At 49.1% G+C, this 23472-nt stretch overlaps 1 protein-coding gene across 2 annotated transcripts in view; it reads left to right on the top strand.

Moving 5' to 3' along the window:
* Positions 1-23472, top strand: part of LOC135905699 (uncharacterized) — a 67513-nt gene extending 44041 nt beyond the window's left edge. The window contains exons 12-15 of one of the 2 annotated variants that reach the window (XM_065436676.2): positions 224-344; positions 4728-4898; positions 11894-12022; positions 23204-23472. In XM_065436676.2, coding sequence (XP_065292748.1) covers positions 224-344; positions 4728-4898; positions 11894-12022; positions 23204-23383 — 601 coding nt within the window. In that variant the 3' untranslated portion in view covers positions 23384-23472. The remainder of the gene's footprint in view (positions 1-223; positions 345-4727; positions 4899-11893; positions 12023-23203) is intronic. The other variant, XM_065436677.2, reaches the window with a different exon arrangement.

The raw sequence follows: 23472 nt of genomic DNA, 5'->3' as shown, positions 1-23472 counted from the left end.
GTCCCCCATATATGCTCCATCGGTGGCTAGGAATTACCGCTTTCCCATCTCTGCGTGCGGGCGTACCCTCCTATGAGCTTTTATTTTGCACTTTTTATGGCCTGGCTCTAAAATTACCGCGTGACGCACCCTCCTCGTGTCGTTCTTTCCTCTGTGTTTGTGCTCGCCCTTTGATTACGTAGACGATGCAATGGCGATGAACGTTGGCGTGTTTCCTCTGCAGCGAGTTCGACGTTGACATTGTGATCGCCATAACCTCGGTGAGTAGGATGGAAGACAGTGACTCCTGCCACGCAGTACCGCCAAATGCCCTCCATACCCAGAACTATAAGTACCCAGACCTGGTGAGTTTTCGCCACGCAAAACGAACGCATTCACGCGCGATACGAAGTTGAATGGCGAGCGTCGACTGCTTCAGTGACAAAGCCGTAGCGAGGGCGTTTTCTGCGCGTCGGCGACGAGACAGCAGCTACCCAAAGTAGTGCGGTCTTGAAAGTGTAGCGTGATAGCTTTTCATTTTTTTTTAATGACAACGCTTTCAGTGGAATGACTGCTGCTTAATGTATTGCAACTAGTTGCGCACGGAAGGGCGTGGATTTATGCCTTACTCGCGCTCCTTTTATGCGAAGCATATTATGAGAGCTCAACCCAGCTCCTCAGGCGCGGCGGTGTCGCCTTCAATACCACGTGACACTGTGACGTCACGACAGAGGAGAAGTGGCTTTGGCTCAACTTTTGCAAGATGGGCTGGGTGGGAATCGAACCAGGGTCTCCGGAGTGTGAGACGGAGACGCTACCATTGAGCCACGAGTACCATGCTTCAAAGCGGTACAAAAGCGCCTCTAGTGAAGGCGGTGTTGCCTTGGAAACGAGCTGTTTCTAAGGCTCAGGCGTGCGTCGCTTGCTCAGGCGCACATTTCGTTGCCGCGCCGAACGCTGCGTTGCTCGACGCTCACCGCGTCCAATGCGGGGCGCGTAGTCGCTGCGCCGTAGCCCATTGTCTTACACCCCTTGGCGGGTCGACGGGAACGCTGTCGCGTTCCACTCTTGAAGGCGAAGCAGAGTAACGCATGAGTTGTTTCTTCGTCTAGCCGAACCAAATATAGCCAAGCAACAGCAGTTCATCAGGCTAAACAGTGCTGCAACAACTAAAATAAAGGCTAGTATGCTTCGCATCCTGGGCTTAACCTTAGCTAAGCCACAGCCATTTTTGAGCATCCAATAGGCGAGGTACACAAACAACTTCATTTGTCGAGAGGGCGTCAAGTGATGCGTTGTGGCCGCACGACCGTGTCACCGAAATCGTCTGGTGATAAATAGTTTCCCGTTGTGGACGCGTTTGATGTAATAATGGTGTCCTGTATTGCGACACCTGGGTATACGAGACGTCGTGCCAGATCGAGTTACGCGACGCGTACCACTTTCCTGCACATGTGACGAAATATATTCGTGATTAGTAAGGACAGTTCTCTCTAGCGTTCATACATCGTTGCCTTGTATCTATGACAAGGTGTATATCAAGACCAGCGGGGGTATTTTGTTGTTCCTGCTTTGTTCACACCGGAATAGCCGCACCTACGCTCAGCCGGGATGCAGACGCTATTGTCCGTATACCCCCCCCCCCCCTTTTTTTTTATCCGCGAAGCTGGTTACCTCTAGCCCCTGTGTGCATCCCCCGCACGCGTTCCCAATGGGGTCAGGGAGTGGGGGGGGGGTGGGGGGGAGGGCTGACTTAACGTCCGTATAGGTGACAGGAATGTGTGCGCTGATCCCGGAGATAGTGATAGTGCAACACCGTGCCGACCCGCGGCGGAGGGGAAGCAGGCTTCAAGCACTCCACCTACTTCCAAAAATAATGTAATATTTTGGTTGCAAATAGAGAAACAATATGTATATTACAAAATGTACTTAGTGTAGCCAGTTGTCCTTGCTGTTTGTTTTAAACGCTGTCGTACGAATAATGAGAGAGGAAAGCAGTGGCCACGGTGCCTGTGCGCGTTGCTTGCGCTTATGGGGTTATGACGTCACGCACGTCGGAGGTGCCGGCGTGGCTGCGGCAGCGGTTGCGGCAGATGCACGGGAGGTGCGCTGACCGCGGTGGCACTTTTGTCGCTGTGGTGTGGGGCCGTATAAAAGAAAACTATGATTTCAATATGTATGCCGCCCACATGCGCACCACAGTCAGCTTCGCTGGCAGTCCGTCCCCGTATGAACGTTGCGGCCCCACGATTCTTTATTTTTGTGCTAGAATATTTTTTTTTACTACCGCCAGGAAGTGTGGCAGCGCATTTTCTTTAAAGCACTTAGCAGCGGTTGCATCTCCTTAAATTACGTACGTGCAAACATTGGCGGAGTCGTAACGGTGTCTCCAAAATATTTCGAATCCGTCTCGGCGAAAGCGCAGGCCGCTGAAAGAAAGAGCAGATCGGTATGGCAGGAACCGCTAGTCTCGCCATATCTCGCGTCCCGGTAGTACCTCGAAAACGCCATTCGACGACATGGTCGCCCTAGCGGTCAATGCTGGCGTTGTGGTGCTTTACTCTACACAGCCTTTTAGTGCAACGCCTTTCGCTGTAAATATAAAATGCGAACTGGAGACTCGATCCTTTTGGAGAGCCGCTGGAAAGTATCCTGCTGTTTCCATCTTTGGCTTAGTTCTTCTAGAGCTCGCTGCGACCCTTTGTGAATTACGTTCGCGCTGCTGTGATAGGCGAACAGTACGCGCTGATAACAGAAAATGACAGCGAACGTGCTGCTCTGTGAAACGCGGTGACCGAGTGAGCGATGCGCAGTTATGTATGGGAAATAATTTTTTTTTCTTGTCTAGGGGTGTGCGAGTGTTCTAAATTTCGAGCGCGAATAGAATAGCGATTGCAATTAGATCCCTATGCGATATGAGTATATGTTATTTGTACATGTAAAGTCTTCGTTTGCGTCCCAAAATTCGGACTCCGAACCCTTCGGGCTTTTCCGAGGATGCAAGACCGATCCACGTGATGGCTGTGCCAAACAGTTTCGCTGCGAGAGAGCCGCTGCTGCAGCGCGTATAATAAACATCGGTTTCTCGCATTTCGCCCCCATCGAAATACGGCCGCCGTGTCCGGGATTCGACCCCGCGACCTCGTGCTCAGCAGCCGAACACCCCATAGCCACTGAGCAACCACGGCGGGTACATCAGTTTCTGTGCGGACGTGCAGGGCCGACAACTTGTGCTGAATAATGTGCAGTCATTCGATGAAAATGATCGTTCTACGAATAGAATGGTTGCTGCTATTCGGTCTGAATTGGTATGAACATATGGAGTCCTGCGGGGAAAACCGTGCTCCCTTGTATATTTTGGGGGCGTACCCCGTACAATACAGGACTATAGAACGCGTTTGCATTTCACGCAAGCTTCGCGACCGCCTGATACGCGTCGCTTTGGAATATAATGGCGGCATGCAGTGGCGTTATATCAACGGAATTCACAAAGCAAGCTGGGCGAGTTCGTACAAAGGCAGTACACGATACGTATCGTGTACTTCCTTTTGTCCTTCATCCCGGATGCGCTGCCGAACTCCTAGGAATACGTTATATCAACGCAACCTGACAAAAAGAAGCTGCGATTTTTCATTGCATAGGTGGCCTCTATCACGGGTCCTCCTTTCATGAGCAGCCCGTTTCAAAGTCTAGCTTGTCCGCAGTTTTCCCCACTTCACGAACGTAGGACTGTAACAGCGTGCGCTGACGCGACGTTTAGTAACCGAGTGTTTAGCGTTTAAGCCTTAGCGACGATTCGTTCGTAGTCGTCTATGTGACGGCCGTTGTCCCTCGGCGTGCTATGTGAAGCCGGTAGCACGCACGCGAGCCGCCTTTCTTGCCGCAGAGCAAGGACTTTCTTAGAAAGTAAGAAACTACGCTTTTGCCGAAGGTTAAGCACTTTGTCCACTTCCAACCGGCAACAGACAATCCTTAACAATGAGTGAAAAAACAAGTAGAACTTCGAGAAAATACGAAGAATTCGCTGGTCGCTTTTACGCGTCTGGCACACGGAAGCTGCCCGGCGCCACCCTCACGTCAAACTCTGCCACCAGGGGAAAGCAGGGCGCTGCGTGTTCCTCTGACGAGGGCTTCTTCTTTCTCGTATTTGCTCCCCCCTCCTCCTCGCGTCAAAGCGCGTCTTCCTCCGTAGTATATTATATATATACTACGGAGGAAGTAGTATATATCCGTAGTATATATATATATATATATATATATATATATATATATATATATATATATATATATATATATATATATATATTACGCAGATTTCTATCGCGACACGCGCATGCGCGCAAGAGTCCGCGCAGATAAGAGAGAGCCGCTCTCGAGTGTCCCTATATGCATGGCTCCCTGCAGCTATTAAACACTTCCGGAAACGTTCATTCGCGCAATGAACAGACGTGGTGCACGCACGCTGTAAAGCCGTAACGTTACCAGGGGGCGCTGCCGGCTTAGAAAACGACGGAAGCGCCACCTGAAAGCGTTACGGGGAAGAGAAAAATTCCTGTTCCCCTATCGCTGCAGACAGCGGCCTTTTCCCTATCTATTCAAAGGTTGCATATTGAGTAATGTACTTCTGCATGGTACACTCATAAGCCGTTCGTTCATGGTTTATCCAGTGGCCTGGTCGTAACAGTTGTACGCTCTCTTTATGCTACCTTTTTGTACAACTTTGCGCGTCGGTCTATGGTTTCGTGCAGGCGAACCATTGGGAACTGATAATCACCAAAAAGTCGTACAAGTACAAAGCGACGGTGGGCCTCTCTTTCGAGATGGGAACGATGTTGTACGAGCTCAAAGCCAATGTTACCAAAATCAACGAGAGCCTCTACGCACCGTGCAAACATTGGGGCATGGTTTTAAGATCGGCGGTAAGTAATTTCTCCTCCGGTATTTTGTCAATCGTGCAAGTGGGCGTGACTTCAGAAACGATAAATGCACAATGGTGAGCAATAATTATTCATTCCGAAACAACCTCCTCCCAATGTGAAATGGGTGCCCGTATGCAGCCGGCTTTGTAATGTCACAGAAGATGCGATACCGTCAGGACGACAGTTGCGCAACCTTGATAAGTTTCCTGCATCAGCTCGCCAGGGCGTCACTGATATTATAGCGTTTGCCGAAATTGATAAGAAGATTCAGAGTTCACGCAAACGACTCTTGATGCCCAAAGGTGCATTTGCACACAGAAAGCGCCCTGCCCTTCTCGAGTTATTTTCCCTCCCTGTCGTCCTTTTGCGTTACCTTTTGCGTCTTTCGTACGCCCGTAGGTTCGGGTACCAAAACTTTGGGTACACAAAATATAATACTCCCCATTGTTACGCGGTGCTTCTAAGCCGTGTTATATATGACCTACGCTGGTCACAAGCATTATTGTTTAGTTCTTATTTCCGTCGCGATATCATTTATGCTTATCGAAAAGTGCGCTGAGCGAAAGGAAGAAATGTTAGGAAAAAGAAAACAGGAGAGCCATACAGGACCGAGAGCACAGGCGTTTATTCGTTCCCAGCGTATGTGTGACCATGCACAATGTTTAGATAAGTTTGATGAGAAGCATTCGAGAATCTTTGATGCAATGCGCAGGCTTCTGCATGCTTTATGAATACCTCTAAGCTTGGCCTCCTGCTTATAGAATTTGTGGAGGGATCAAATACATTAATTAGTGCATTGCCATTGCCAAATATGCGACAGACGGGGCACATTATTTAAAAGTAGTCTCCATGAGCATTTAGACGCCTGTCCCACTGGGTACCGATTCACGTGATTCCCGTCTCATGAAACTCCTTGGGTTGCCGCATCGAAAATTCTGTAAGTGCCTCTTCCACGTCATCGTCTTCCCCTAATCTGGTTCCCTTGAGCTGTTTTTTTTTTCAGATGCACCAAAATGTGGAAGTCACAAGGCGACAGGTCTGGGCAGTATGGCGGATATTGCAGCGTTTCCCACTTGAACTTTGCCAGTTTTTTTTGTTAACCACATCAACGACGTGGGAACGGGCATTGTCGTGGTGTAAGGGAACCCTATTGCACAATTTTCCACGGGGTTTGCTTCTACAAGGCCCACACAGTCGCCACGCGATTTATTGGACGTTTTGGTCGAGGGAACCGCCGCTATTGCGCTTATTGATACTGGGGCTGCAGTTTCTGTTATCGACGAAAAGCTTTGTCGTAACCTCCACAAGGTCACAACGCCCTTGTCTAATATGCTTCTACGCACCGCGTCTGCGCAGCATATAGCCCCGCTTGCTCAATGTACTGCAAGGGTGGTCACAGAGGGCATTGTCTATGTTGTTGAATTTTTCGTGCTGTCTCCATGTTCACATGACATAATTCTCGGCTGGGACTTCTTGTCTCACCATCGTGCCATCATCGACTGTGCCCGGGCCGAAGTGGCCCTTTTCCCGCTTGCCGATTCCCCGCTGCCTGATCCTTCTGAAGACAAAGCCTCCAAGCTCACCGTTGTATCCGATAGGGACATACCGCCCGAACTGTCTGTGCTTGTGCCCGTTTCTTGCTCTATCGTGCCAAACGCTACAGTACTTTTTACACCATCGCCTATTTTTCTGCGTCGCAAGGCCCTACCTCTCCCGTTTGCTGTCCTCACCACTGTATCTAGATTATCCTCTATGCTTGTGTGTAACCCGTCTCACTACCCTGTGACCTTACTGCACGGCGAATCACTAGGTCGTTCGTGTTCAGCCCCTTGACGCGCTTCACATTCTCGACGCTTCCGACGACACGGCCTGTTGTGAGCTCGACGTCCTCACTGTCATCATCATCATTGTCGTCGTCATCGTCAGACGTTCTTGAATCTGTCGTAGACGCTGATATGCAACCTCCGTATCGCCGCCAAGCCGTCGCGCTTCTTCAGAATTTTCGCTCGTCGTTTGATTGTGAACAACCATCTCTGAGGCGTACGGCAACCGTCACTCACAGTGTCCACACTGGTTCCCATCTCCTTTACGCCAGCGACCATACCGCGTGTCGGCAGCCGAGCGACAGATCATTAACGAGCAGGTCGACGATATGCTGCACCGTGGCGTCATTCGCCCTTCCCACAGTCCTTGGGCGTTTCCTATAGTATTAGTACGCAAGAAGGACAAGTGAATACGCTTCTCTATGGATTACCGTCGACTCAATAAGGTCACTCGTAAAGATGTCTATCCGCTGCCTCACATAGATGACGCCCTCGAATCGGCTGTCCTCGTTAAAGGATGCATCAGGTCGCCTAGGCCGATGGGTACTTCACTTACAAGAATACGACATCCGCCTTGTCTACCGATCTGGCACAAAGCACGCTGACGCTGATGCGCTTTCCCGATCACCGCTGCCTTATGATGTGGCTTCAGTGTCTCCGCTCTTCGCATCCATGTCAGCCTTCAGCGTCGCTGATATGCCAGACGAGCAGCGTAAGGATCCCCTGCTTTCAGCTATGCTGAATTTCCTCCACGACCCATCTGCCACACCCTCTTCTCGAACACTTCGTCGCCAAGCCGCTCACTGTACTGTACGCTACAACGTCGTTTACCGCAGAAATTATTTGCCTGATGGTCGCAAATGGCTCCTCGTGATACCACGACACATGCGTTCTGACTTATGCGCTTATTTTCATGCTGCTCCTCACAATGGCCACGCCGGCGTTCCGAAAACGTATACTCGGCTAAGGCGGCGTTTCTACTGGCACGGCTTGTATCACTTCGTCCGCCAGTGCGCACGCGCTTGCACGCCGTGCCATGACGTAAAATTCCACAGCGCCCTCATGGTGAGCTACAGCCGCTGCCCTGCCCGTCTCGGCCTTTCGACCGCGTCGACATAGACCTATGCGGGCCACTTCCCTGCAGCTCCTCGGGTAACCGTTGGATAATTGTAGGGGTCGACCACTTGACGCGCTACGCCGAGACTGCCACGCTCCCGGCAGCCTCTGTGCGCGAAGTTGCGTTTTTCATATTGCAGAACTTCGTGCTTCGACATGGCGCACCACGCGAGCTGCTCAGCGACAGGGGACGTGTCTTCTTCTCCGAAGTAATCCAAGCCCTTCTCGCTGCATGCAGCATCGTTCACCGCAAGTCTACAGCCTACCACCGGCAAACGAACGGCTTGAAAAAGAGGTTCAACCGCACACTCGGTGACATGTTGACTATGTACGTCGCCTCGGACCACAGTAACTGGGACACTGTTTTGCCGTTCGTCACGTATGCCTATAATACGGCCACACAAGCTACCACTGGCTTTTCGCCCTTTCTTCTGCTGTATGGACGAGAGCCCTCGTGTACTATGGACGCACTGCTACCATACCGACCCGACGCTTCCGAATGCACGCCTGTGTCTGAAGCCGCCAAATACGCCGAGGACTGTGGGCAGCTCGCGCGAATCCTTACGACCGCTGCTCAAGGTCGTCAAAAGCTGCGGCATGACAGTGGCGCGCTTATACCACTTTTTCCGACTGGTTCCCTTGTTTGGTTGTGGGTCCCACCTCATAGCCCTGGCCTTTCAACTAAACTCCTTGCACGCTATGAGGGCCCCTACCGCGTCATAGACCGTACCTCCGCTGTCACCTACGTTGTAGAACCTGTGACGCCCTCACCCGGCCTTAGGCATCGCGGGCGTGACACGGTTCATGTCAACCGACTTAAGCCGCACCATGAGCCGCTCACCTTACCCACGTCGTAAGTCGCCAGGATGGTTCCTCTTCTCTCCCCAGAGGTCATTGTAGTCAAGAGGAGGACGAAGAAGACGGCTCTTGTGGTGCTGTGCGCGCGATCGGCGTTCGTGGACTGCCGGTGCAACTAGACTGTGCCTAATGTCTCGTCATATATCCACATATTACACATGGAACATTTCATGGAACATAACATTTCGTCCTCCTCGGGCCACACCGGCAAATCCATGCGTGTAAGATTTGTGTACATTAGCAGGATGCTTCGTTGGGCAAGTTGGTTCATTGTATTTGGAAACAATGGATGCGCTTTGTAGACAATCACAAGGAAGAAGACGGGACAGGCGCAAACTAACAACTGAGATTTATGCGAGGGAAACTCTTAAATATCAGTTCACGCCAGCGCAGGTACATTAGGGTATGAGCAGCACATAAGAGGAGAAAAAACACAAAATCAGAAAAAACCCGATGGCGGGGCTCAGCTGATCATATCTTCAAGGAAACGTGCCTCTCTGTTGTAAAGTATGATCAATGTGTCACTGATGCATACTTGCTCCTTCTTTTTTATATGGTATGTCTCTAGACGTTCCCGTAATTTTTCGTTACTGCACTTGCGGAGGATCTTAACCTGGTTGAGCAGAGGCCTGCATTTATGATCTAGGCAATGCATGGGTAAATTATGTTGCTACCGGTTTTTCATAGACCTTCCGTGTTCACGGATTCGCACGTTCAAAGAACGGCCCGTCTGGCTTATGTAGGTTTTGCCACATGTCAGGGGAATCTGATAAATAACGCCATCTTGGCTTCTACATGGGAGTTCTGGTGCTTCACGCCACAGCCACCTTGCTTCTTTCTGGCGTGAGGTCTCCCAATGCGGGCGCAGAGGTGGCTCAGCTTGCAGGGAACAGAAAAATGAGTAGGTCACTGTGCTTGGTTGCTATCTTCTTCAGATTGTGTGCAGTTCTATGAACATACGGGATTACGACTGGCTTGGTAGCTTTGTTGGCAAAATCAGTGTTTACTTTTTGAGGCGCTTTTAGCCTCTTTTAGAGCGATTCGACAGCTGCCAGCAAAACAACATCAAAGGAAGCCAGCCTCTTTCAGCCTAGAAATTTGTATGTCGAAGTTGGCCTGCATAGCACGTGTACATGACTTTTTCAGAGATTGCTCGATATTCTGTTTAGAAATCGCCCTTTTGGTGATTTTGGAGGGAGTTGAGTCATAGGGTAACAGTTTCTTTTGTCTGCGGGGGCAGAAACAGCAACAAACGCGCTATTTACCAAAGGTAAATTTGAAGTCAAGGAACTGCAGAATCTTATCGACAGGGAGCTCATGTGTAAAGGTTAGACCTAAGGAATTATGCTCAAAAAGATTTAAAATGTCTGCAATGGCATTGTCATACATAGAATCATTTCGTTCCTTCAGCAACGCACGAAAATCGTCAACATACCTAAATACATGTACTACTTTGTGTTTGCCAATTGCACGAAGCAAGGTGCGGTCAATACTCGATAAAAAGATATTGCATAAAACTGGCGCCACACACGACCCAATACACACTCCCTGTCACTGCAAAAGGGTTTGGTTGCCAAAGGTGATCAAAGTAGCACTGAGATAAAATTCCAAAAGAGCCAGGAAACTGTCTACCGAGATGCCTGCTGAGTTTTAGAAACGTATGACATTGTTAGCTTCAATGCAGCTGCGCACTGATTCAAAAAGTGGCTGGTGAGGTACGGAGTAGAATAAATCTTCGACATCAACGGAGAACCCAAATCCGATCGAGTCAACTGCCTACAGAAGCGAAATAACATCTTCAGAATTCTTAGTGGCAAGGGATCATCAATTCGCAACATGTTCAAGTGCTTCTGCAGAAAGATTTCGTGTTGCCATGTGCCTTTCTCGCTAACCATCGATCCGATAGAGTCAACTGTCTGCAGAAGCGAAATAACATCTTCAGAATTGCTGGAAAGGGATCATCAATTCGCAACATGTTCAAGTGCTTCTGCAGAAAGAATTTCGTGTTGCCATGTGGCTTTCTCGCAACCATGGCTCTAAAGGGCACACCAACCTTGATACCGCTTTCAAGTGGTACAATAAGCAATTCGCTGCGGTTGGCTTCAACTTACTTCCGCACAATAAATTATGTGCTCACATCAGACATAACCACCCGATCGGGCCAAGTATGAAGTCCTCACCGCTCTCGGTTTACTCATGCTCCTTTCAAGGATTGCGTATTACTGCTGCAGGGGCGTAGCCAGTATAGGGGGGGGGGGGTATTGGGCCTTAGCCTCCCCCCAGAAGTCTTAGCCTCCCCCCTTAGCCTCCCCCCAGAATGAAAAAAATTAGGGGGAGGCTAAGGGCCCATAACAACCCCCCCCCCCCTAAATTTTTTCATTCTGGGATGCGCAGCTCACCAAAACAACCCCCGCGGCCGGAAGTCATGCTGCATTATGTCTAGAATGTTTTTTTTCACGCTCGCAACGATATTTCAGCGCGAACATTGCAAAATTGGGCTGGATATCGCGGCAACGCCCATGCACCGGGAGTCGCATATCGAAACGCAGGGAGCCCCTTCCGAGCTCAATGTTTCAAGGGCGTATTGATCTTTGTTTCAAGGGATGTCATGGCCTTTACTTTTTTCAAATCAGCGCCATGCACTACTTCACTCCTTTCAAACTGATATAGTTCTAAAGTTCATTTGATATTTTATTTACTAATTAGGCTGACAGAAAACATGGAAGCATTGATATAGGCTATTTCGGGTAGAATTTTCGAGACATACTAGTATATTATTTTACGAAAAAAAATTACACATTTTACTTCTCTTGACAGTGCGTAGCGTTCAAGAATTCGTTTGCAGCATCTTTGGCAATGGCAATGTAGTTATTATTAATGTATTTGATCCCACGACAAGCTCGATAAGGAGGCGCTCTGTTCCTTAAACTGGCCGGCTCGGCTTGTTTCTTCCACTGTATGTTGCGCTGTACCAGTTTTAGAATGCAATAACGACTCGCCCAATCGTCAACCCTAGTGATAAGGAGGAGGTAGAGCTGCAAAGTGAGAACCCCCCCCCGAAACGATATATCTAGCTATGCGACTACACCGCTGTACCGCGCTTTAAATAACTGCATAAACACACGCACTTTAATGACCTTTTATAACCCACGCTCATCAGCCATGGCCGATTCTCTCATAAACGACGTTCTGTTTCAGGTCTGTGGCGTAAAGCAGAGGCCTGAGTGGATATATGATCCCCCCGTGATGATTTACGGGTCATTCGCCTCCAACGTCACAAAGTCGAGGATCGTCTTGGGTGAATATCTCGGATCAATCAGAGAGAAGGTAGGCAAAATTTGGAGGACTCATACGCTTCGCCCTTTAAGAGTGAAATTATATAGCATTCAAAGGTATCTGAGTGCTCCTTACGCTTCCTGGCAGCTACAGCGTATGTAACCGTAATGCTTACCGCGAAACGCTGGTGGCGAACGTTACGCACGAAGGCGGCCATTCTGGTCGAGACTCGGCCTCTTGAGTGGGCCGCGATGCGGTGGTAGGGAGCACCATCTGGACTTGCTGCAAGTAATTGGGCGCGTGCCGCTCCATGGCTTCCAAGATATTGTTACGTGAAGGAAGATGCGTACGGTGTACCCACGGATGGCTTTTAATGGCGGAGCCAACAAGCGTAGAGGAGCGATAAAACTAAGCTCTTCTTCGTCGCCTCGAAGGCCACCATCAGCGTCCTCTTCTTCCCACTTTACAGACTGTGTCATCACCCCCATCGGAAAAAGCACCTTATTGGTTCTAGAAAAACTGGCCAACCTGTATACGCAATGCCTCATGACTTCGAGCGTACCGGAATCTTAAGTTATGGGGTTTCACGTGCCAAAACCACTTTCTGATGATGAGGCACGCCGTAGTGGAGGACTCCGGAAATTTCGACCACCTGCGGTTCTTTAACGTACACCTAAATATAAGTACACGGGTGTTTTCGCATTTCGCCCCCTTTGAAATGCGACCGCCCTTTCCGGGATTCGATCCCGCGACCTCGTGCTCAGCAGCCCAACACCATAGCCACTGAGCAACCACGGCGGGTTACCGGAATCTTGGAAGAACGCTAACATAATCCGAATTCATGAGAGAGGGGACGCCAAAGACTTGAAAAATTATAGACCGATCAGCTTACTGCCCGTTGCCTACAAAGTATTTACTAAGGTAATTGCAAATAGAATCAGGAACACCTTACACTTCCGTCAACCAAAGGACCAAGCAGGATTCCGTAAAGGCTGCTATAGACCATATTCACACTATCAATCAGGTGATAGAGAAATGTGCGGAATATAACCAACCCTTATATATAGCTTTCATTGATTACGAGAAAGCGTTTGATTCAGTCCAAACCTCAGCAGTCATGGAGGCATTACGGAATCAGGGTGTAGACGAGCCATATGTAAAAATACTGAGATATATATAGCGGCTCCACAGCCACCGTAGTTCTCCATAAAGAAATCAACAAAATCCCAATAAAGAAAGGCGCCAGGCAGGGAGATACGATCTCTCCAATGATATTCACAGCGTGTTTAAAGGAGGTATTCAGAGACCTGGATTGGGAAGAATTGGGGATAAAAGTTAATGGAGAGTACTCTAGTAACTTGCGATTCGCTGGTGATATTGCCTTGCTTAGTAACGCAGGGGACCAGTTGCAATGCATGCTCACGGACCTGGAGAGGCAAAGCAGAAGATTGGTTCTAAAAATTAATCTCCAGAAAACTAAAGTAATGTATAACAGTCTCGGAAGAGAACAGCAATTTACAATAGGCAGCGAGGCACTGGAATTCGTAAGGGAATACATCTACTTAGGGCAGGTAGTGACTGCGGATCCGGATCATGAGACGGAAATAATCAGAAGAATAAGAATGGGCTGGGGTGCGTTTGGCAGGCATTCTCAGATCATGAACAGCAGGTTGCCATTATCCCTCAAGAGAAAAGTGTATAATGGCTGTGCCTTACCAGTGCTCACCTACGGGGCAGAAACCTGGAGGCTTACGAAAAGGGTTCTACTCAAATTGAGGACGACGCAACGAGCTATGGAAAGAAGAATGATAGGTGTAACGTTGAGGGATAAGAAAAGAGCAGATTGGGTGAGGGAACAAACGCGAGTTAATGGCATCTTAGTTGAAATCAAGAAAACGAAATGGGCATGGGCAGGACATGTAATGAGGAGGGAAGATAACCGATGGTCATTAAGGGTTACGGACTGGATTCCAAGGGAAGGAAAGCGTAGCAGGGGGTGGCAGAACTTAGGTGGGCGCATGCGATCAAGAAGTTTGCAGGGACAACATGGCCACAATTAGTACATGACGGGGGTAGTTAGAGAAGTATAGGAGAGGTCTTTGCGCTGCAGTGGACGTAACCAGGATGATGATGATGGTGCGGCTCATCGGTCTGAGAAAGGTATGGTTTGAGACGGCTGGCGTGGCTGGTGTCAGAGAGAGATGAAGGCACGGTGGCATCCAGTGGAGACACTTCACATGTGACAGGGGTCAACTGGCGAAGGATGCGGTAAGGGCCATAGTATCGCGAGAGGAGTTTCTCCGAAAGAACAACACGCCGAGTTGGAGACCAAAGTAGCGCAAGTGCACCTGCTTCGCACTCCACGTCGTGATGACGCTAGTCGTAACGGCATTTATGCGTGTCTGTGAAGCAGAATGACGAATGCAGGCCATGTGGCGTGCTTGGGTCGCTGTGGCTGTCACATCCCGAGTGACCTCTGTCGGCAAGTCGAGTGTGGTCGAAAGGTGAGCCTCGAAAGGCAAAGTCGGCTCTTGGCCGAAGAGGAGGTAGAAGGGTAAGTAGCCAGCTGTGTCGTGGAGCGAGGAATTGTAAGCGAACGTGACAAATGGTAGAGCAGTGTCCCACTCGCGATGATCGTAGGTAGCATACATTGCTAGCATGCCACTGTTCAGGCGTTTGTTTGAGAACGGTAAGCGATAGTAAGCTTGTGCTCAGTAGCACATGATCGAAGTAAGTGTTGTATAACTTCAGCAAGAATGCATCTTCTGCGATCTGCCAGAAGTTGACGAGGTGCACCGGGGTGTAAGATAACGTCGTGAAGCAAGAAGTCAGCGACGTCTGTCGCGCAACTGGTCGGTAGGCCTCTAGTAATGGCATAGTGGGTTGCTTAGTCCGTAGCGACGGCAATCCACTTATTTCCGTCATTTGGCTTAGGGAATGGTCCGAGAAGATCAACGCCAACGCAGAAGAAAGGGTCGGTCGGTATATCGAAAAGCTGTGGCAGACCAGTAGGATGCATAGCTGGCATTTTCCGGCGTTGACACGACTCACACGCTGCAACATAGCGTCGGACGGAGCGCTTTAGACGGGGCCAAAAACACTGTCTCAGAATTCGGTCAAAGGTGCGAGGGGCGCCAAGGTGTCCAGCGGTGGGAATGTCGTGCAGCTGCTGGAGTAGAATATGTCTAACATGAGACGGAATGAGGGTTAGGAGCTCAGGCTCATCGGGGTGCATGTTGCGGCGATACAGGATGCCATTTTGTAGCATAAACATGTGAAGGGATAGGCCAGATGGATCAGAGAGCAGGCGTTTGATAATGGGCCTTAATGATTCATCACGTCATTGTTCAGCGCCAATGTCTTTCAAAGCGGAGAGCGAAAGAAGGCACATCGGTGCGACATCCACTAAGCCGTCTGGTGCATCGACGGGATGACGAGACAGCCAGTCGGCGCGCTGATTCAGACTACCCGACTTGTAGACCACACTGTATGTGTATTCCTGCAGCAGTAGGGCCCAGCGACCGAGGCGTCCGGTGGCATCCTTCAGGGAAGAAAGCCAACAAAGCGCGTGGTTGATCGGTTGTGACTGTAAATGGTCAACCATACATGTAGGGTCGGGACTTGCGCAACGTTCAAATGAGGGGCGAGACACTCGCACTCTGTAATCGAGCAATTGCGCTCGGCTGGAGAGAGGAGGCGGCTGGGGTTGGCGATAACGTTGTTGTGCCCACATTGCGTTGAGTTAAAATTGTGCCTGCGGCGTAGCCACTGGTGTCAAAGCGGATTTCTGTCGGAGCGGAGGCATAAAAATGGGCGAGAACAGGGGGTGTGGTGAGCAGGGTGATGAGCTACGAGAGAGCCGACGCTTGTTCAGAGCCCCAGCAGAAAGAAACGTCTTTCTTGAGGAGGTCATTGGGGGGATGGGGAACATGAGCGAAATTTTCCAGAAACCTGCATAGGAAGACAAAGAGCAATGCAGTTTCAAACGTCTTTGACACAAGCTGGTACGAGGAAGTTCTGCACAGCATGAATTTTATCGGGGCCGGGACGAATTTATCAGGGCCGGGACGAGTGGACGAGATGTCTGAGTATGGCTATTTGACGATGACCGAAGTCACACTTGCACGAGTTGAGCTGCAAGCCATCGTTGCAAAAATACAAAGCACAGATGAAAGTATTTCATGATAGGTCGCAAAAGTTGGAGAGAATACGATGACTTGATCCAACTGGGACAGACAGATGGACAAGTTCAAGCCACGCAAGAGCATGCCCACCATCACTTCAAAGGTCGCCGAGCCATTGCACAGGGCCAAAAGGCATTACCCGGAACTGGTATAAGCCATCTGTAGTGACGAACGCGGACTTTTCACGGTTCATTTCATTCACGGCAATTTGCCGATATCCAGAGCGAAGGTCTATCGATGAAAAATACGTGGTACCGTGGAGACAATCCAGAGCACCGTTTGCGCGGGAAAGTGAATATACATTTTTCTTCGTGATCGTGTTTATATGACGATAGTCAACGCATAATCGCCAGTTGTTATCCTTTTGGACACCGGTATGGGTGTTGGCGAACAGGTGCTGCATCGCCGGCATTTATATGATGCTTCACGGCCGTAGTTTGAGCCGAAGGGCGATCGTTCAAGTCGAAAATGTCGGAGTAGGACTCCAGGAGGCCACGGAGCTCGGTGGCCTGTTGGGTTGAGAGGTCCGGTGCAATCATCTTTGTAAAGTCATCGGGCGGGGCAGAGGCAGAAGGCGCAGAATGAGCACTGGTCGAAGACGGCACAACAGATAGAGCGGAAATGTGGCACTCGTGCGACGGTGACTACGTGGCAAGAGACGTGCCTCGAGGAAGCGCCTGTGGGCACTGTTCGACATTTAGGACAGGAAGACATGTCTGATTGTCCCCTACAGAAACGATGGTGTGCGGGAAGGAGCCATTGTGAGATTCCAGCTCTGAAGTCGCGGGAGTAAGGACTCCGTCTCTATCAGGTGCAGGTGGGCAGAGTAAAATAGTGATGCAGGTTGGTGCTAGCGACGGAAGGCGAATAAACCAGGAAGGTCAACGGTAAGGTGTAGATGAAGTTGTGCAACACCGGCTGAATAGTCAATCAGGGCGTAATGGGTGGTCAAAAATGACACTAAACAAAACGGAAGTGTGGCAGCCGGCGACACTCACACGTGCAGCTCACATTCCAAGCACAGCCGGAGTTCACCGTCGGTTACCTGAAGCAGTCGAGTCGGAGCAGGAGTAAGTGCTTTCTTCGAGAGGCTTCGACGCTCCGCACTCACGATGGAAATTACCGCTCCAGTGTCGACGAGTGCTGTAACGGGCAAACCATCCACGTCCACGTCCAGAAGGTTCCGATCAGTAAGCAGGATCAGTAGAGAAATTTCAGGCCGAGGTTCTAGAGCACCGTCACCTTCGGGAGCTGCCCCAGTTAGCGTCACGTTGGAGAGCGGTGACAACAAGCTGGGGACGGGGAGCGACGCAGCTGAGGCGAACGGGAGCGGCGACTCTGTGGTGATGGCGAGCGGCTAGTCGCGATGGCTCGGGCGTTGTCATGTGCGCCTTCAACCTCGGTGGGGAGGGATGGCGGGCGAGCATTTAGTTGGGAGCGGCAGTAGGCGGGAAAGTTTCGTCCACAGTGTCGACAGGAATTTTGACAGTGGTGAGAGATCTGGCCCACACGACCACAGTAAGGGCAGATGGGTCTTTCATCATGTGTGCGCCATTCGGCCGGGTTGCGATAGCTCGGATATGAACCGCATTGGCTCCTGTGAACAAGGGCAGAAGCAGCAGACGCAGCAAAGTCAGCATGGTTGGCGGAGCAGATGGACTGATGAACCACATTGTCAAGTTCTTGGCGAATGACCGACTAAACGAGAGAAAGGTTCGAGCGGCCGGGAATTTCCAAAACACTTCGTCACTGGCGTGGCAGGAGACGCTGGTTCGAATTCTCGCCGGACGATACGTACGATGTTCTGCGGTGGGCTCACGCGTGGGACGAATGTCTTCGTACGTCGATGAAGCTGCGGTATTGGGTAGACGCGTAAACTGCTGAACTATGCGGCTGCTCTTCGCGTATTCAAAGCGGCGACATTCATTGGTGATCGTATTGACCGTTGTTGTGTTCTTGTAAACAAGCAGGTTAAACGCGTTGTCCGCGATGCCTTATAAAACGCGGCTGACCTTGTCTGCCTCTGCCGTATTATTATCCACATTGCGGCAAAGAGCCAGGACGACCTGGATGTACACCATGCAAGATTCAGTGGTTGAACGAAAAAACCAGTCAAAAACACAAAGGACAAGAGGAGAGGTTCACACCACAACGACTGGTTCAAGTATGTACCAACTGGCCCAGATTTCAACCCTTCTGCAAAGATTCATTGGACGTCTGTGTATTGGTCCAAGGTCCTTCTTAGCAGCATGTTGACGGCGGACGGGCTTGCCGAACAAATCTCTAAGTTTCTACTTGCACTGGTCCCAACTTGTAATATCTTCTTCGTGCGTCTCGAACAAAACTCGGGCTGTTTTCTTTCGGTAGAATATTATATTAGCCAGCATAAGCGTGTTATCCCACCTGTTGTGTGAGCTGACCCGTTTGCAATTCTGCAACCAGTCATTAACGTCAATGTTGTCAATCCCGGAAAACATACCAGGGTCGCGAGGCTGGGCCAGGATGAGCGTCGGTGGCGACGACTAGGCCGTGGTTGAAGACGGTCCTTCGCCTGACATGGCGGCCAGGTTACGTCCGATGCGGGGCTCCGTCTTGCGCAAGTGATTACTCAGTAACTCCACCAGTGATGTTACGGGAAGGAAGAAGCGTACGTCTATCCACAGATGGCTTTTAATGGCGGAGCTTACAAGCGTAGAGGAGCGATAAAACTAAGCTCTTCTCCATCGTCTCCAATGCCACCATCAGCGTCCTCTTCTTCCCACATGAGACTGCGATTATATTCCCGCGCAAATGGCCCACGACGCGACCGGTCTATGAATGGTAGGAACGCTGCAAAATGGGTTTGTTTGTGTTTTCGGGTAACAGCATTTCCGTTGTCTCGTATATTGAAATCGCAATACTACACTATCATGTCTGTAGGTTGTGTGTAAGCGCTATTTCAAGATTTTTCTACGTATTTTAGCTTAAGAGATTGAATTATTTCAGTAACTTCCTTGCGCACCATGGAGGGCCTGGGTAAGGGTGGTTCGAAAATCTCCTTGGAACGACGTCCGACCCTGGACGCCGGATTTTCTGTGACACTGTATGTGCCTGCCTTGAGTAAGACATTTGCGATGTGCACGATATGCACCTCCCGTCTTTCGTTAGTGGTTAGGCTTATATGTAACGTGGGCTGTGGTGTGAGGGCTCGTGTTTCATATGCTTTTGCCGCGGAGCTGTTTGACCTACAAGCCTCGAGGGCTTGTAGGTCGAGGGCTGTTTGACCCTTGCCGCCTTTAGTGTTACATAAGTACTTAGGCTTACCCGCAGCACATGGTTCTCTGACTTGTCCCACTGGCTTCTGTGGCGGAATTTTCCAAGTGTCCGTCTTAGAGCGAGGCCTGGTGTCGGCACAATCACTCTACCACGCATGCGCCCTCCATTAGTGCTTAGACTTACATAAACAATGCAGCGCTTATCCGCACGTATTTCTATAGCTGTGAAGCTTACAGAACACATGAGCTTCTGCCGCGAAATGGAATGTCCACCTTGAGCAAAGCGGTGATCGGGACGAAAAGTAACGGATGCACCCCGCTGTACCCCGACTGACTACTAAGGGACCTCGGGATTGCGTTTGCTAACTCGGCGCGGGGCTGGAAATGTGAAGTGGAGGCAAGGCTAGAGCACAGTGTGGGGTGGCTGTATATTAAACAATATTGCTCCCACTGGAGGTAGTAAAAATGTCACTCACACTGGACGAAGAGAACCAGAAAACTGTCTTGTAAATTACGCTAACATTGTGGACAGCGTCCGCGAAATTACTGGTAAAAGTGACTTCAGAAACGCGGTATAACAGTGTATGGCGATAGGAGCATTGGAGAGAAACATGGCTTTAGTAAATATAAAAAAAAAGTATAATAAAGGAAGGCGCCGTTCCGCCCGGAAATCGGAGCTTCGACTACGATAGCAAATTAGTAGCCAGCTATACGAAGTCTAGTACTTTTAGCGGTTGTATAAACTTGTAAAGGCGCGCTTACTAACTAAATTGACGAGCACGGTGCTACGCGAGCACAGGTAAACATGGACACATGTTTACTCCCTGACCACGGAAACTCGCTGCGGTAACGTTGGAGTGAGGAAACGCGGCAGTAGCAGCGAGCGATTTGACCTGCGTAGCTGCGTCTCGCTTCAACGCGAACCAAGCGTCGAAGGCACAGCGCATACGAAGCTACTAGCATTGGGCGCACTTTTTCCACTTCGCAGATCGCTTTAAAGATCACGGCACACTAGCGTGCCGATCTTCCGAGCCGGAAGATTGGCACGTTGGAAAGCGCTATCGCCATCGCCATCGCTATCGCCATCGCTATCGCCATCGCTATCGCCATCGCTATCGCCATTGCTATCGCCATTGCTATCGCCATCGCGTGTCGCGCCGCCAGTTCGCCGGCCTATAGCAGAGCCATCGTTGCTGCTGCTGTGTTTATGGCTGGCGCTTGACGAGTCCGATAAACCGTCGCCACAATGAACATATACATCTACCTACCTTAATTGTTACCGGCGTCTCATACGTCAGACACGCATTTATTTGACACTCCTAGTGCGTACTTATTAAAAGACTGAAGGCTAACCAAGAATAGTGACGAGACAGCTATTAGCGGTATTTGGCGCTCTGCAACTGTACTTTGCGCCACTTCAGGATTTCGCAGTTGAGCTTGCAGCGAACCTCGTTGCCGCAGCATCGGCTGCAGTTGCGCGTATCGTCGAAGGAAGGGTGCAGACGAAAATTAACCTACCTAATTATTTAAATATCTATTTAACTTTTAGCTTTTGGTGAGTCTGGTTAAGCTTGCACCATAGGGAACGGTAGCGAGCGAGGTCTTTGCAATGAAGCCACTCTGTATAACTAAGGAATTTCGCCCTCACAAGCGCTTAGTTAACCAAGCATTGGAATGTACTATGGTGATGAGTAATATTCTATACTAGCGGACAACATTATCTGGCGTTGAAGCGAAAGCTATACGCAGCGAAATCGCGCACAAGTGAGAGAGCTTCTGAAGAGTTTCATGTTCTCATCCACGTTAGCTTAGCCTGGGGAAGAGAAAACACGAACACCTTATTCGCAACAGGTAAAGAAGGTAATACACATCACTGAATGTAAAAGATTAATTATTTTGCTGCTTTTCCGCGTCTGAGCAAACTCGATACCGTTGCACGTGAGGCTGCGGAGACTCAGCGTATGTTCCGAGCTGCCAAAAGCCCTGTTAACACTGCCAGACTACTTGGCGCCGTAACACATGTGTAGCCGCCACGCCCCTGTAGCCTTTCCTTGATTTGCACAGAAAGTTGTCCGCGAATATAGTTGGCTGCCATTTCAAAGTCTACGATCGACATACGAGGACGCCAGTGTAGAAAAAAAAGGATTTTAATGCTCGGCTTTTTGTCCAACAATGCGTCGCAAGATGTTCGTGCCAGCGTTCATGTCAAATCGCTGGCACGAAACCTAATGAAAAATTATTTAACCAACCGGCTACAGTACACATACATTTGTCATTACAAATCAGCAACGGGTGAAATCAAATACGCTGTTCCGCAGGGGTCCATCCTAGGGCCACTTCTTTTTTTATTATACATTAATGACATCACAAACGTGCCTCTAACACCTGACATAATCATGTATGCTGATGACACCCATATCTTCTTTTCTGATGGAAACTTGCTTACTATCTAGCAAGAAGCAAATATTTGGCTCAGTAATCTTTCAGGCTGGCTTGGAGCAAATAAATAGGAATGACACACTAAAAAGACAAATACATTATTTTTTTGGCTTCGTAACAAGGGTATTGATGATAGCTTAGTATTAAAATTCCGTGATGAAATCATTATACTTTCTACGTCCCAGATGTTCTTTGGTGTTACGTTTGAAGAAAACTTAAACTGGTCCAGTCATGTCGGCAACATTAAAACCAGGGTTATTAAAACCGGTGTTATTAATAAATTAAAACGTATATTACCTTCTAGGTTAAATAAAAAAATTTTACTACAGCGTAGTGCATTCGCGCTTCCGATATTGTTTATCTGTCTGGGGTACCACGACGAAAGCCAACATCCATAGTTTACTAACCTTGCAGAAACGCATGATTCGGGTAATTGAGAATGCGCCGTATAGAAGCCACTCCACTCCCATTTTCAAGAAGAATTGTATTTTAACATTAGAAAACCTTATTAACAAAAAAAACAACCATTGCAATATTTAAAGACGTAAGATTCAATGGAAGCGCCTTTTTTAAAGCATACCTCCCGAACGAACATAAATACAACACAAGGCAATAAACCTACACCAAAGGCAAGATCCGTACCAATTACGGCATGCAAAAGCAGGCATTCATAGTTGAAGATTTTCTGAATCATCACCCTAGTTTACTCACTATAATAAATGAATCACCCTCCCTGAGCACTTAAAAAAAACTGAACATGTATTTGCTGTCGCTTCTGGTATGACGTATGAATGAACTGAATGCAAATGAATGAACAGTACTGTTCATTCATTTGCACGCAAATCGCATTCAGTATTTCTGTTACGTATTTCATGTACTTCATTTTTTTGTGTATGTATCCACTTTGTGTACCATGCTTGCCCTGTGTGCTTGAGTGTTTTGTGCACTGGCAACGGGTCAGGGAAGGGAACTGACATTAGTCAGACATTCGTGCCTTTTTGTCAGCCTCTTTAACAGAGATTCTCCATTTTTTTCTGTCAACATGATCATTCATTCATTCATTCATTCATTCATTCATTCATTCATTCATTCATTCATTCATTCATTCATTCATTCATTCATTCAAATGATAAAATCAAGAGTTCGACGAAAACTCGCCTGGTCGGGATTTCTCATAGTCAAGGGTCGCTAACCAAAAGTTTTGGTCGCCAACCAAAAATAATCAGATACCAAGACGTTTCGGCTCCCATACGGGGGCCTTGTTCACTATGTTTTGAATGTCTGATAGAGATATTAATGATCATTAGAGTGTGTAACTTCACTAATGCGGACGTACATGTGTTTCTTGCACACAGTGGAGGAAGTTCCGCACAGCTCGCGAAAAACTAGGCGAGATACTTCGGCGCCGTCTGGCGATGCTGCTCTACAATGTGCACCTAGATGACTTCGAGAGGATTTGCTACGCTCTCCCTTTCACAATCCTTCAGCAAACCTGTGCGGAGTTTACGGATCGCGAAAGAAAGTGCTTAGAATAGGCACCTGACTCGACGGCATCCTTCAGCCGCATGTAGCGGGCGATACGGAAGATGGAATTGTCATTAAAATATTTGGGCATGGTCTCGTA

This window comes from Dermacentor albipictus, chromosome 7 (genome assembly GCF_038994185.2).
Source record: "Dermacentor albipictus isolate Rhodes 1998 colony chromosome 7, USDA_Dalb.pri_finalv2, whole genome shotgun sequence".
NCBI classification, from domain to species: Eukaryota; Metazoa; Arthropoda; class Arachnida; order Ixodida; family Ixodidae; genus Dermacentor; species Dermacentor albipictus.
The sequence above is the reverse complement of the archived record's forward strand: the minus strand, read 5'-3'. Positions and strand labels throughout refer to the sequence as shown.